Source organism: Tympanuchus pallidicinctus, unplaced genomic scaffold (genome assembly GCF_026119805.1).
Source record: "Tympanuchus pallidicinctus isolate F22 unplaced genomic scaffold, pur_lepc_1.0 scaffold19, whole genome shotgun sequence".
NCBI lineage: Eukaryota > Metazoa > Chordata > Aves > Galliformes > Phasianidae > Tympanuchus > Tympanuchus pallidicinctus.
Genome location: NW_026294710.1, coordinates 16445894 through 16460228, shown reverse-complemented (window position 1 = coordinate 16460228; position 14335 = coordinate 16445894). Strand labels below are relative to the sequence as shown.

At 45.0% G+C, this 14335-nt stretch overlaps 1 protein-coding gene across 3 annotated transcripts; it reads left to right on the top strand.

Annotated features, from left to right (window-relative positions):
- Positions 1-3898: 3898 nt before the first annotated feature.
- Positions 3899-12984, top strand: LOC128079688 (carboxypeptidase A2-like). 3 transcript variants are annotated; one of them, XM_052681128.1, is made up of 12 exons: positions 3899-4007; positions 6350-6438; positions 8465-8546; positions 9230-9364; positions 9533-9631; positions 10367-10468; positions 10616-10717; positions 10912-11022; positions 11362-11452; positions 11812-12011; positions 12521-12605; positions 12786-12984. In XM_052681128.1, exons 2-12 carry the CDS (start codon positions 6374-6376, stop codon positions 12971-12973), a joined length of 1260 nt encoding a protein of 419 aa, XP_052537088.1. In that variant the 5' UTR covers positions 3899-4007; positions 6350-6373; the 3' UTR covers positions 12974-12984. The 3 variants fall into 3 exon arrangements, with proteins under 3 accessions (XP_052537088.1, XP_052537086.1, XP_052537087.1); XM_052681126.1 differs by having other exon boundaries at positions 3899-4070; XM_052681127.1 differs by having other exon boundaries at positions 3899-6438.
- Positions 12985-14335: the final 1351 nt, after the last annotated feature.

The following is a 14335-nucleotide window of genomic DNA, read 5'->3' as shown; positions in this document are numbered from 1 at the left end:
TGACGTCACTAGCTGCGACGCGTCGGCAAGGGGCGGGGCATTTTGCTATGGGGGCGGCTGCTGACGGACGGTTTGGGCGGGAAGGGGCGAGTGAGGGCGCCGCCATCTTGGCGCTGAGGTGCTCGCCAACAAGACCCTCTAATGAGCTCTGTCAGCAACCAGCACTGAGAGTCACGCACAGATTCTGTTGCATTTTCAGTTTCAGGTGCAGGGAGCTGACAGTGATTCTAATGGGGTGCTTCCAATAAATGGTGATTCCCCCTGAAATAGGTACCTGAGAGTGAGGAGGAGGATTTGCCCTCAGTCTCTATAGTGTGGTACATGTGGGGGGCACATCCAGCAGAGTCCTCGGGAGGTGAAGCTGTGCTCATATCAGCCGGGAGCTTTGAGCCCATCCCATTAAGTAGCTTCTGGGAAAATGGCTAAATTCTGCCCTTAGAGGATGCCCAGAGTCAGGTGGGTTCTGAAGCTATGCAGATCACTACAAAGGCGGGTGGTGTTTCCCGCTGGAATGGAAGAATGGAAACCTGAGCACCCTTGGCATCTGCAGCTGCCATTTAAGCTGCTCTGGTAGGTAGCACATAGGCTTATTTGCAAATTTGTTCACTACTAAACTTGCAAGCAGTTGTTGCTCGCCTTTTTCCTTCCTCATTGACATTCCTCCTTCTAGGCATGTACCCAATGGAAGAACGCTGGAGATTTACAGAATATCTTTGTGATGTTTTGTCAGAGCTCCTGCAGCACTCCAGGAATGGGACTCATCCCACATAATCTCGGTATAAAGGACAGCAGTTCATCCTAGGACCCTAATGTAGATAACGGAGAGAAACAGGTGATAAGATGTGGTAAAAAGCGATAATAAGGTGCAGTACTTCTCACCTGGTCAGGTGTTTCATTGTTCTCACTGACAATAAGGGAGAATGTGTCTCCCAGCTGTCTATGGATGCCAGAAAACAATCACAGAATCATTAAGGTTGGAAAAGACCTTTCAGATTATCTACTCCGCCTTCCACCACTGTTGCCCACTAAATCATGTTCCTTAGCACCACATCTACACGTTTATTGGAACACCTCCAGAGATGGTGACTCAACCACCTCCCTGGGCAGCCTGTTCAGATGAGTAGGCTCTAAACTAGCCGTGTCAAATAGAACTAAATGGTGAAAAGTGACAAGAGGGGGAGAAAAATCATGAGTTGCTATTCCCTGTGCTCAGTCCACCTGGCGTTATAGAAATTTCTATGTTTTCTCTAGGACTTTGCATCTCTGTTCAGCCTTTTTGCTTTGTTTGATTTCTGGATGTGCTTCAAAATACACTGGAATTGTTCAGTCTGGGGAAGAGGAGGCCCAGGGGAGACATGCAAGTACACATTAATTGCCTACGAAGTAAAAGGTTATTCTTTGTGTAACTGCTTGTATATCTACTCCCCATGCTAAGTACTACAGGCAGAAATACCAGGGTCTGTTCACATGGTAGCCTGAGCTCCAAAAGTTCTTCACAGGCATCTTAAAAGCTAAACTCTCTCTTTAATTCCATAATTTCAAAGACCTTTATTAATCACAGAATGTTTTAGGAATCCTATCATATATTCGAGACTTACACATAAGTGATTTAGAACACATATTATTGTACTTATGAACATACATTTTAAGATCATAGAATCATAGTATCACTAAGAAAAGACCTCCAAGATCATCCGGTCCAACCAGCCACCCCAGTGGGTGTCCCAGTGGTGTCCCCAGTGGGTTTTCCAGTGGTGTCCCCCAGTGATCTGTCTTGGGACTGGTTCAATGACAAAAATAGTGGGATTGAGTGCACCTTCAGCAAATTTGCTGATGACACCAAGCTGAGCGGTGCAGATGACACAACAGAAGGAAGGAACACCATCCAAAGGGGCCTGGGCAGGCCTGAGGAGTGAGCCCACGTGAACCTAATGAGGTTCAACAAGGCTAATTGCAGGTGTTGCACTTGGGTCAGGGCAAACATAGATATATAAATACAGATTGGTAGAAGAACTCCTTGAGAGCAGCCCTGCTGCGACTGGACCTAGGTGATCTCTAAGGTTCTTTCCACCCTAAGCCATTCTGTGACTCGATGACTTTATGACTTGAGAGCACACCCCGGATCAGAGCCAAAGGATTTAATGGGCACTAAAAAGACAAACTCTTGTGATGTCATCATCTCTGGGCTTCCTCTCCAGGTGTTCCAGAGTCTGTCTGTTGGACAAAGGGTTGCTGAGGAGCTGCTCTGAATGCAGCAATGCTGTCCTTCTGGAGCAGGGATAACACAAAGCTCTGTGTCCAGCAACGCAGCTCCATGGGACACCCTTCTTTCTATCTTTGGTGGAATGATCTGCGAAATGAGCTCTCAGCCTCTGACACCAGTCAGAAACCAGATGAGAGGAAATTCCATGAAGATGAGGAAGGCTTTGGGAGGACTGAAGGGGAAATCCTGTTTTGGTGCTGCACTGGCATTTTGATTATCTGCCTTCTCTGCTGTGCTTACACTCGAGTAAGATATCATTTAATGTTGTGTTTTGTGCTGACACCTGCTGGACTCCAGCAGAAGCCCATTATGAGCCTTGTGAAGAACTTCTAAGGAAGTTATTATTGTTTGTAATTATCTCAAGAGATGATGTTGCTGTTAGACTACCTTTAATCTCCAGGTATAAGTAAGCGATGGTATCTCCCTCGGTACCATTTCCATCCTCTTCTGATTATTACTAGTTAGTAATTAGCTGAAAAGTGGAAGGCATGGATTTCCTGATTTAAAGAAACATAAGTTGGATGTAAATAGCTTCACTGCAACCAGTCTTATTTCATTGGCACAGAGCTACGTGGGGAGATCAATATGAGGGATTTGATCCTAAAATGATGCCAGTGCTGTCTAGTAATGGTGAGCCAAGTACTTAAATCCTTGCTCATTCTTTTTCTGGGGCATTGCTAAGGTGCCTTGTGGATTAGGAACAAAGAAGTAATCCATTACTTACAGAAATAATAGTTCTCCCAGCAGTAATCCACAATGAATTGCATTATAGACAATTGCACTGGATTAACTTAGACCAGACAGGGCAGAGTTACAGATGGAGCCTCTTTGCTGTGTTGCTGTTGCAGTTTGACAAACATTTCTATGTATCGTAGCATGTGTTTCCCCCCTGGATATGAAGGAAGCAGTGTTGATACACTGTTGTAAGTAACAAATGTTATTTTCCTGAAACAGATCTTCCGGAAAGCTCGAGATAAAAGGTTATGTTCTGACAAAAGGGAGAACACTTCCAAAGGTAAAGATGAGTTTTGTAAATTTGTGCATGGGATTCACCAAAGTTTCACACAAAGTGCCCCAGGACCCCTTGAGAGAGCAGGAGGTGATGTATGGGGAGAAGGCAGAGGGGAAATGAGGGGCACCAGGAGAGCAGCACTGCTTGTCCTCCTGTCTCACTCCCTCTCCTCCACTTTCCTACAAATTGCCAAACACTTGTTTTTAGCCACAGGATGGGAGATAAGTGGGGCCACAGGTCATAGACTCCATCTCAGATGTGCTCTGAGAGCACAGTGAGAACAGATGCTTCCTCTTCCTACCCAGCCTTTACCCTTCCCTCATCACAGGAGAGACTGCCATGCTGTATCTTGGTTGCATTTTTCAGACATGGGCAATGACAGAAGGTCCAAACTTTATGAAAACAAGTGACTCCCTCTAAGCTTCATGGCTTAACTCTTCATTTAACCCTTCACTTGTTAATGTGCCACCGCAGGATTTGTGATTCACTGCGTGGGACAGCATTTTGGGACTGCGCAGAGCATCCCACTGCCCACACAAACGTGTCAGGGCCTCACATGGGGCAGCCTCCCACACATCCTCCGCCCATTGGGAGCTGCATTTAAGCTGAGGGCATTCATTTGGTCATTTGAGCTGCTGTGGATTCTGAGAGTTCTCATAGCTCTAGACAACCTGCCCTTGGACCTGCATTGCAACTGTGGACTTATCTGGGGATCTGGACTGGCTGCTGTTGGTTGGTGTCACCAGACTTGTTTTGCTCCTCGTGTTTGGGTCCTGCAGGGCCGTGCTGCTTGTGGTGAGCTCTCTAACTTACCTGCCTTTGCTGTCACCTTTGGCTTCTGGCTCTCTGTAGTGGTACACCCCTACTCTTGCTGCTCCATCATTTGCTCTGGTGTTCTGAACCCTGAGTGGAGCACTATGAGGTTGACTTTCAGCCCGCATAGGGCTTTTCCCATATGATTTTCCCTGGGATTCAGCCCTGCAGGACCTCATGGCTACACAGGGAGGTCACAGCCTTCTGTAATCACCACAGTGCTTCAGTGAGGATTGGGAGTGGGTGCAAAGGCTTGGACTTAAATGCGGTGGGTGGAGGCATTAAATGGGGCTGGTCAGGGTACTTGTTGGTATGCTCTGGGCCCTGACATAATATTTGTCAGAATCTCTTGGCAGCCTTTAGCTCCATGCAGGATATAGCATGACTAATGAAGCAAGCTGTAATTTCACCCTAATTTAAGCTTCTCCATCCTGTTTTGAAAGAGTGAATCCACAGGAGGTGCCGTGGACGCACTGTCAGTTCTCTACAGAATTTTGAAGGCTGCAGTTTGAATTTGTGTTTCACCAGAATTATTGCAGTGCTAAAAGCAGGAAATCCTCCTGGTGGATCGTGTCTTTAAGGAGAAACTCACCTGATTTACTCTGAGGGAAGAGGAGATCTGCTCATTTCCCATGGACACCAAAGACCTGTGGACTCACAGGAATGCATTTTTAGCTCCTTGCAGAGTGTGTGGTCTCCATAACATGCCCCCAAGATACAGCCATTGCAGGGTGCCTAACTCCTTTTTGCCAAAACAGGAATAATCCCTGCCTGAGGCTCCCTTGGAAGAGACTGGGATGAGCTGTGCACACACATGATGGGTAGAAGTAGCAGGGCAGGAGTGGAAACTGGGGGAGGTGGTGATAAACTGTAGAATCACTTGAGTTGGAAGGGACCCTTCAAGGTCACCTGGCTCAACTCCCCTGCAAGGAACAGGAACACCTACAGCTTGATCAGCTTGCTCAGAGCCCCATCCTACCCGACCTTGAGTGTCTCCAAGGATGGGGCATCCACCACCTCTCTGGGCAATCTGTTTAGAGCAGCGTGGGTGAGGTCTCTTTAATAAGAACTTCCTTTGAGGATCTATTCAGACATTTATTTTCCTCAGTCCTTCACCAAGATTTTCAGGGTGGAAGGCGTGGCTCCTGGGAGGGCAATCTGAGGCTGACTGCAGAGTAGCTGAACTGTCTCTGTTCTCTCCCATATTAGTTCCCAGTAGCCCTATCTACGCATTTGACAGCACTTTCAATGCCTGGCTCTTCCTTAGTAGCGTTTATAATGGGATAAAGAAAAAGTGCATCCAACAGCCCTGCATCTCTACCTGTCACTCTGAGACAACCACAGCGATGCGTTCCTGTGATCAAAGGCAAGAGAAGCAGCTCTCAAAGCTCAGCCAGGAGAGAACCTCCAGTGTTGACAATGGCAACTCATACAGCTGGGCACCAGTGTGGAAGGCCAACGAGATGCAGTCCATCCCCCATGAAGTGAGCCATAAACAACGTCCAGCAGAAAGGCAAAGGGAGACAAAGAGCTTTTGGATCAGGGAACAGCCCTGTGAGCATTGTAAGGCTGAGAGGCTCCAGCAGTGGCTGCACCAGCACTTTATTGAGCCTTCTGAGAATTCTTCATTAGATAAGGACGTCTGGCAAGGTTATCCAACGAGGAGAGTAGCTGCAGAGCTGAGTTCCTGAGTTCCTGTTCACCCATGGCTTCGTTTCTGCTCCTACTGTGCATTGTCTTCATGTGAAACTTGCTGCATCCTTAATTTGCATGAAGAACTGAATCCATATCAAAGCACCACATCTGAAGATTGGAGATGCTAGTTTCAATAAAAAATATATATAATAGAATATATAACTTGTGAGCTGGAGCTCATCCTTCAAAATAACTGGTCAGTTCAAGCATTTTTGATAGGGTGAGATCTTTCTGCTGTGGTAGGCTACTGGGGTAGGAGAAAAACCCATGGCCAAGAATCTACAGGTAGGATTCCTTGCTCCCAGAAACAGTTGGGATAACATTAAATTTCATTCTACTTTCCTCTTCCTGGAAAAACATTTACTAGAATTCTTTGTGAGCAAAGCATTGAAAATAATTCTTTACTGGTTTGAACCTGTGTGGAAAAAAATTTCTGGAGCAGAAATTGGCCTTCTGTCTATTGGTTACCTTGAAATGCTGATACCTGTGAGAATTTAATCACATGGAATTCATGTGTTTTGAAGAAGGGATTCCTAACAAGTCCTGTATAAATTCCCCTTTGCTAGACTGAATTGCCCTTCGCATCAACCATGAAGCTGATTTTGATCTTCAGTGCCCTCTTTGGGGCTGCCTTGTGCCTGGAAACTTTTGTTGGGTGAGTCATGCTTTTGTGCAAGACCTTTCACTGCAAGACTCTATTTTCCACTTGCTTTTCTTCCTTATCTTTACAAAATCAGCTTGGGGAACATTCTTCACTTTTTATGACCAACTTGTTCCACAGCTTTGGCTCTCCCTTGTTTGAAGGAATCCCTTTAGTTTCATCTGACTCGTTTGAGGAGAAGGGTTTAGTTGCAGAGTTGAGCTCCAAAATTCACATTCAAGCAAGGCTCTGTTGCAGCTTTGATGCAGGCTAAGGAGAGATCTCAACCAAGACCTGAAGTTGAACCTCACTGCAGCACTTGAGAGAGTTCAGATCTGACCCAGCACAGACCAGAGCCAGAAGATCACAGCCTGCCTTTAGGTCTGAAGGGTCAATAGTTTCCCATTGTTTTTGAAGGTTCCTATTTCTCTTTAAACACATAATACCCTTCAGAGCCTTTCTAAATAACTTGAATCTTTATTTCCAACCATTCTGAAGGTTCTTCTGTACGTTGCATTGCAAAATTATTCCTGATCTGTTTCCTCACTGTGTCATGGACCCCATAGGAAATAATAAAAGGAAATAATAGAAAACCTGAGAGTAATAGATGTAGTGAGTGAACACTGGATTCTACTGAGTAGATCTCTACATTGAAATGTAAGGATTGAGAGAAAGAAAAATAATACACATTATTTACTAAAATTCAAGTAATATTGGTAATATCAAGGCCAGGAGAACCTATTAATCTGATTCCTGGCACAGTGCAGACTGGGTTCTTGTGAATTCATTCCTCAGTCACATCCAGAAGTATGGTTAGTGAACCTCATCTCTTCTTCAGGGAAGAATCTAGTCCAACATAAATCATGGAGAATCCAATAGGAAGTTAAAGTGCCTTCTATGTTGACTTAATTTGGTAGAAGAATTTTACACCTCAATTAAGCAGGTCAAGGAAACTGGAGTTAAAGAGCTTTTCTTCCCAGCAGCTGAGGTCACACTAGCAAATAAATACATACATAATGGAGCTCCTATGTTGTTTCTTCTTTACCTTTTCTTACAATGTGATTTCCAATTCTGCAGTCACTCATGTTGATTTGCACTGAGTTATCTCCATTTTCCAGCGCTGCTTGCACTGGGTGCCAACAGAGCAGCTGAGCCAGGTTAGGATATGGGGCCTCATGGATGTTGGCTGTCTCCAACAGTAGCCTAGGGAAGAGGATGCAAACAAACCCATCCCCATATGCCACCAGCAAAGGCAGCATCAGCACTGCTCACTTTCATCTCCCTAAACCACCTGGATCACTGTGTATCATTTTCATGTTCTCAAAACCACTTAGGGACATCATGATGGCTGCGTTGTGCTGTAGTCAAAATTGATGTCTGAGATTACCCCTGTGAGCAGCAGAGCAAGGAGCTTCCAGGAGGGGATTAACTCCACCTGGATTTACAAGCCACTCTCTCATGGTAACGCAGGGGAATTTATCAATAGCCTGACTAGACTGAGGAAAAGTGAAACAAGCCCCATATTTAGTGTTCTCTCTGCTTTGTTTGCTCTGCAAACATTCAATGGTTCACAATTATTTTTTTTCCTAGCACGTTCTTGAAGAAGAAGAACGAATAGATAGAGCATGAATCCTTGTAACCAATTAACAACTCATCCACACGATGTATTGTTTGTGATGAGATCTTGAGCATTCCCTTTATCTTGTTACTAATCCACTGCCCATATACCAGGCTGGTTCTGCAGGTTGTAGATTGAACTCCTGGGCAGCACTGTCAACTAAGTTAAAGAAGTCAATATGGGCTGATGTGGCCTAGTGGGGGTGGTGGTGGTGTGTTGTGTTGGTGGTTGGGCTGGATGATCGTTGTGGTCTTTTTTCAAACTGTATGTTTCTATGATTCTACAACTACTCAACAAATCTGTAATCTCAAGAGTAAGTTCAACCAGACCCCTTCTCAATCATAGGGTCATAGATTGGCTTGGATTGGAAGGGACCTCAAAGGTGATCTAGTTCCAACCAAGCCTGTTTCTAATTTATTGCAGGCACCAGGTTCTCCGTATCAAGACAAGAAATGGGGAACAACTGAAGAAGCTACAGTTTTTGGAAACATTGGATCATCTTGAGGTATTTCACTGTCACAGTGGCATTATTTAACACTTCAGTCTGAAGTAGGGTTTAGCCTGGTAGGACTTGCATTAGATCTGGAAGCTTTGCACCATGACATAGGGAGATACTGTCACAACATGTGTTTTTTAATCTGCTAGTTCCACTGTCAGCCTTGCAGTCAGGAGTGCCTGCATCCAGATTTTCTCCCTATTGGGTTTACAGTTGTATTTGAACTGTTCTTCATCTTAGGATCAAAACCCCATTGTGAAAATGGGGATGCTAATACTTTTTTACTTGTCACCCAGAGCAGTGGAAAGAATTTGTTAATCAATCTGCATTATATTGAAACAGGAAGTATGTTATTAAGTTCTCAGTTATTACTGCTCTTATTGCCATTGGTGAGAATTTTTCTTATCACTTTCTTTAAAAAAATACATTGATTTGAATATTATAGAAACTAGACTTTAGAACAGCCCAACCAAAGGAGAAACAAAAGCAATGCTTTTCATATTCTTGAAACTACTGCTCCTAAAAGGAAGAGTAGTAAAATGGTCTCCATGGAAGGTGAACACTTCTTTCTGCATGATGGGGAACAACACTGCAGGAGTTCTTCAACTTTGGAAGAAATCTGTTTCTAAACCTTTAGGAAAACTGTTGCAAAGCACACTGTCCCCCAAACCAAATCCATTTTCCCTTTTCAGCTTGATTTCTGGTTAAATCCCTCCACCCCTGCCCTCCCTGTGGATGTACGAATCCCTGCTCACAGCCTCCAGGCAGTCAAAGTCTTCCTGGAGTCCCATGGGATTGAGTACTCAGTCCTGATTGAAGACCTGCAGGTAGGCAATGCCGTGTGATCAGCTTTTAAATCCTGAGGAACCAAATATGACTTGCAGTCTGGCCTCTTTCAATGAGTGTGCAGTGCCACCGTTTCATTATTTGACAAACGTTTGGTCACAAGTTTGGAAGTGATGCATGCTTTCCAATAATTGAATGGCTTATTTCAGGTCGTTCTCGACAGAGAAAAGCAAGATATAGTTGCCAGTCAACAAATGGAACGCAGCAGCAGCACTTTCAACTATGGAACTTACCATTCTTTAGCTTCTGTGAGTATGTCAGATCCAGATTTTGGGGAAGATTATTCTTTTTTTTTGGCCTTTTTTTTTTTCATGCTGTCTTCGATCAAACATATTAAGATTGAAAATTCCTTTCTGTGTTCTTCTGGTAGATAGTTTGGTTTTTAAACATATAAATTTCATGGTCAGTCAGCATGGGAAGCCAACGCTCCCTCACAGAGTGTTGGAACAGGCAAGTGCTGATTGTACTTCTTGCTAAACTTCAACAGAGTTCTGTCAAAGCCCCTCAGTTCTGATCTTCAAATGAAACTGAGAAATAAACGAATGTAAAAAAATACAGGATGCTGGTAACCATCCTGTAGATAGAGGGAAAATATGTTTACTACCAGAAGTTATTAAAGAAGGTTTTGAAAGAAGTTTTTGAACTTATTCCTGTAATAAATGGATCTTGATCCAGGCTGGATGTGGCTCTGAGCAGCCTGGTCTGGTGGCTGGTGACCCTGCATGTAGCAGGGGGGTTGAAACTGGACGATCCTGGTTGTCTTTTTCAACCCAGGCCATTCTATGATTCAGTGATGGCTAGGCAGTGCTTCTGTCTACATCTGTGATGTTGGGAACAGCACTGACTATGCTGATAAAAGGTGTGGTGAGGTTTTGGCAAGACCATGGCAAGGAGATGAAAGTGGATTTCAGCAGGACCTGCAGTTTTCTGGGCAGCACTGCACATAACTGTGATGTAAAAGGCATCGTGGCTTTTCATTTCAGATTTACCAAGAACTGGACAATCTTGCATCTGAGTATGGCAGCATTGTCAGTAAGATCCAGATTGGGGAATCCTATGAAAATCGGCCGTTGTATGCGCTCAAGGTACGGTACATCCCACATCACAGTGTGCATGTGAATATAGCAGTACTAACATCCATGTGTGGTGCACATACAGCACAGTTCAGTCTTGTCTGTATGGGATGATTTTACTGGATGAGGGTTTTAAATACTTTCTCTTTTTTTTGACAGTTCAGTGCTGGAAGAGGAAAGCGCCCTGCGATCTGGCTCGATGCTGGCATCCATTCCCGAGAGTGGGTTACCCAAGCGAGTGCAATGTGGATAGCTAGAAAGGTCACTTTGACAGTGATTGATGCTATTTTGTCTCAAGCATGCCTCTACTTAGAAGTTCACTGCGCCTGCATGTGTTCAGCCTGCTCTGTGGACTCTCTTTTGCCTGCTCTGAAAGCCAGTCTTGCCTCTGTACACTGTTAGAGGGTAAGAAATTTGCTGATAATCACCATGTGATTATCGTTGTGTCTGCATAGATTGCCTCTGACTATGGGAATGATCCATCCATCACCTCTCTGCTGAACAACCTGGACATTTTCCTGCTGCCAGTCGCTAACCCTGATGGATATGAATTCACCCACACCACAGTGAGTAAAGCACATTGCGTGTCTAAGCTGACTGAGAAAGCTGTTATGCCCTTCCAAGCCAATAAAAGTGAGGGAAATAAGCTCTGAAAGTCCATTTCCTGATGTTTTAAGGTGGAGTTACGAAAGAAGCCAAAGATAGTTGTCTAATCCATCTTTCTCCTTCACTCTAAGTTCACCAACCCTTTGATTCTACAACTCCTTGGCTGTCAGCCCATCAGAAATATTCTCAGGCTTGTGTCTAGCATCCCTTCCTGCTGAAGGCAAACTATTTCTAGACAGCAGGGTTAATGCAAGGACTGAGGTCTGTGCCTTTGCAGCCAAAGCGTGTCCTTGTTTCAGAACCGCATGTGGCGGAAGACCCGCTCCAAGAACTCAGGCAGTCTGTGTGTTGGAGTGGATCCAAACAGGAACTGGGACGCAGGTTTTGGAGGTAAGGACAAAGTTTCTGGATTCTAGCTGTAAGAAGAAAATTCCCTTTTGTGCCCCCGGATCCTCTTATACTGGACCAGCAATCTCCTTAATGTAAGGGACTCTGGAAGAAAATTATCAGGTAGAATGGTAGCTGTTTTATAAAGATAATTTCATGTTGATTAATTGCTAATGAGCAAAGGATGAAGAAAGTAATCTGTATCTTCCAGAACTGGTGTCCCTTGGGTATTCTGCTCTAGTATTTATCAGCACTTAAAGCTTTTGGATCATAGGAAAGCTCAGCTTAGTGTTGATCCGCCTTGAGCTTCCATGAGCACCAATTCTTAAAGATTTATCTTTGCTCCCACTATGTACCAACAGGTCCTGGAGCCAGTAGTAACCCCTGTTCTGACTCTTACCATGGACCCAGTGCCAACTCAGAGGTGGAAGTTAAATCAATTGTGGATTTTATTACGAGTCACGGAAACATCCAGGCCTTCCTCACCCTCCACAGCTACTCTCAGCTCCTGATGTATCCCTATGGTTATAAATGCACTCCACCAGCAGACAACGCCGAGCTGGTGAGACACAATGACTTGGGCTTAGCTTCTTCTGTTCTGCCCAGCTGGCTTTCCACACTGAAGTTATCAGGATGAAAACAAGGGTCGTCCATAACAGTAACCATCCATGAGAGTGAGCAAAGACCTGGGGAAACGCAATGCCTTTAAAAGAAAAGCCATGGTCTTACGCAAGCACATGACCTCCCTCTCCATTCTTGGCCTTTGCTTAAGCAATAATCCTTCTTTCTGCTTGAAAGACAGCATCTCAGCTGTAATGTCTGTGATAGAGTATGAACCACTGTCATAATTCAAGTGGACAGGACTGTCAGTAGGATGAGTAATTAAGAAATTGATTGATTTGGTGTGACTGTATTTTTTTTTCTTTTTTTCTTTTTTTTTTTTTTTTTTTGTGGGAGTGAGAACAGGCTGTAAACCAGCTTGGAGATTTTCCTGAGTACAATTCAGGCTGGTGAAATCTCAACATTTAATGTGGCTACACTCTGACTCATCCTTTATCCTTCCCTCTGCAGAACACCATAGCGAAAGCTGCTGCCAATTCCATCCAGTCCCTGTATGGCACCACCTACACAGTGGGGAGCATTTGCACTACTATCTGTGAGTAATTTTGCTCTTCTGATCCCCTCTTGGGAGCAGAGCTCCTCCTGGAGAGTGACTTTGGAGCTGAGTTCTCCCATGGAAACCTCATACTTGCTCCTTGCAGGCATAAGAAGTATGAAAGCAGAACTCAGATCAATCCTCTGTTCATCCTCTGGTTTTTCTCCTTTTGTCTTTCAGACCAAGCCAGCGGAGGCAGCATTGACTGGAGCTATGATTATGGCATCAAATACTCATTTGCCTTTGAGCTGAGAGACACGGGTCGCTATGGATTCCTTCTTCCAGCTGCCCAAATAATCCCCACTGCTGAGGAGACCTGGCTGGGTCTGAAAACAATCATGGAATATGTACGAGACAACCCATACTAAAAGCAGGGATGGGAACCAGCTGTCAAGATCAGCAAGCTCAGAAATCCTCTTCCTGTGGTGTGCTGTAATCATACAGCAGCTGTCTGAATAAAAAACCTGCTTGCTTTCTGAGTGTTTCATAGAATCATAGGATCACAGAAACATTAATGTTGGAAACGACCTCTAAGATCATCTAATTCAACCATCCTGCCAACAGGGACCTGCCAACAGTATTGCCCAATAAACCACATCCCTAAGTACTGTATCTACACATTTCTTGGACACCATCCCTGTCATGTTGGTTTCTGTGCCTTTCTGTGGGTCTGGTAGACTCCTACAAGGTGTCACAGATTTTAAGACTCAGCCAAAAGATGAGCTTGGAAAGGAGAAGACTGCATCAAAGCATCCTGCCCTATGGTCTCTTGGGTGCCCTCTGCAGCTCCATCTTCATTAATAAATGCCAAATGTGTTTGCACCAAGCAACAATTGCCCTTAGCAGCATTTTGTACCTTTATCAAACCTAACAGGTTTATCTCTTGTCCTCTAATCCCCCAGCAGCTGGTGAGTTACTCATTGCTCCGTGTGCTTGGCAGGAGAGCAAACACTCCTGATATGAGTGAGTGAAATGTTAGTTCAGACTCATTGGCAAGGCATTAAAAGTGATGGTACTGCTGCAATTGGGTTAAACACAGCTGTGCTGGGTACAGAGCAGCCTGTATCCTCCTGGCACTCATTTTTCAACCTGTCCCAAAACCCTATCCTCCAACCGGTGATAAAATGCTGCTGGGAAAAGCCTGCTGGTGTGGAGGACCAGGGCTGCAGAGCTCCTGGATCCCGTTGAGCTGCAGGGATTCTTGCTGAAGTTGCAGACCCATGAAGCTTCAATCCAAATATCCATGTCTTGAGGTTACCTGGCCCTTCTGAAGGCATATGGCTGGAAGACTACGTCCTCTTCTGGGGTCTGCAGTACCAACAGGACCCAGACCAAGTCACCAGGAAGGACAGGAGGACGTCTCATGATGGGACACTGAGATGGGTTGGTGTGGCCTGGAGATGAGATGGACCCAATAGCAGCCCTCCCATCCTTATGAGAATACTATTGTGAAAACAGGACCAGGAACACTAAGAGAGACAATGGGATCATCTGAAACAAGAGATTCAGGCTGGACACATGAAAATCTTCCACCAGGAGGCCAACCCAGCGACAGAACACACTGTGGGGTCTCCATCGTTGGAAGACTCCAAAACCCAACGTGGAAGGACCTGGGCTTCCCCCAAGGCCGAGTCCTCAACAGGCTGTGAGGGCTCGGAAGGCTCCAAAATCTGACATGGAAGGACTTGGGCTGCCCTCAGAGCTGAGTCACTGGGGAGGTGGGATACAGC

Excerpts from the sequence above, each read along its gene's own strand:
- LOC128079688 (XM_052681128.1), top strand. The coding sequence starts at position 6,374 with ATGAAGCTGATTTTGATCTTCAGTGCCCTCTTTGGGGCTGCCTTGTGC. Across the intron at positions 8,547-9,229 it reads AAACATTGGATCATCTTGAG|CTTGATTTCTGGTTAAATCC; the intron begins GTATTTCACTGT and ends TTCCCTTTTCAG. Across the intron at positions 11,453-11,811 it reads CTGGGACGCAGGTTTTGGAG|GTCCTGGAGCCAGTAGTAAC; the intron begins GTAAGGACAAAG and ends ATGTACCAACAG.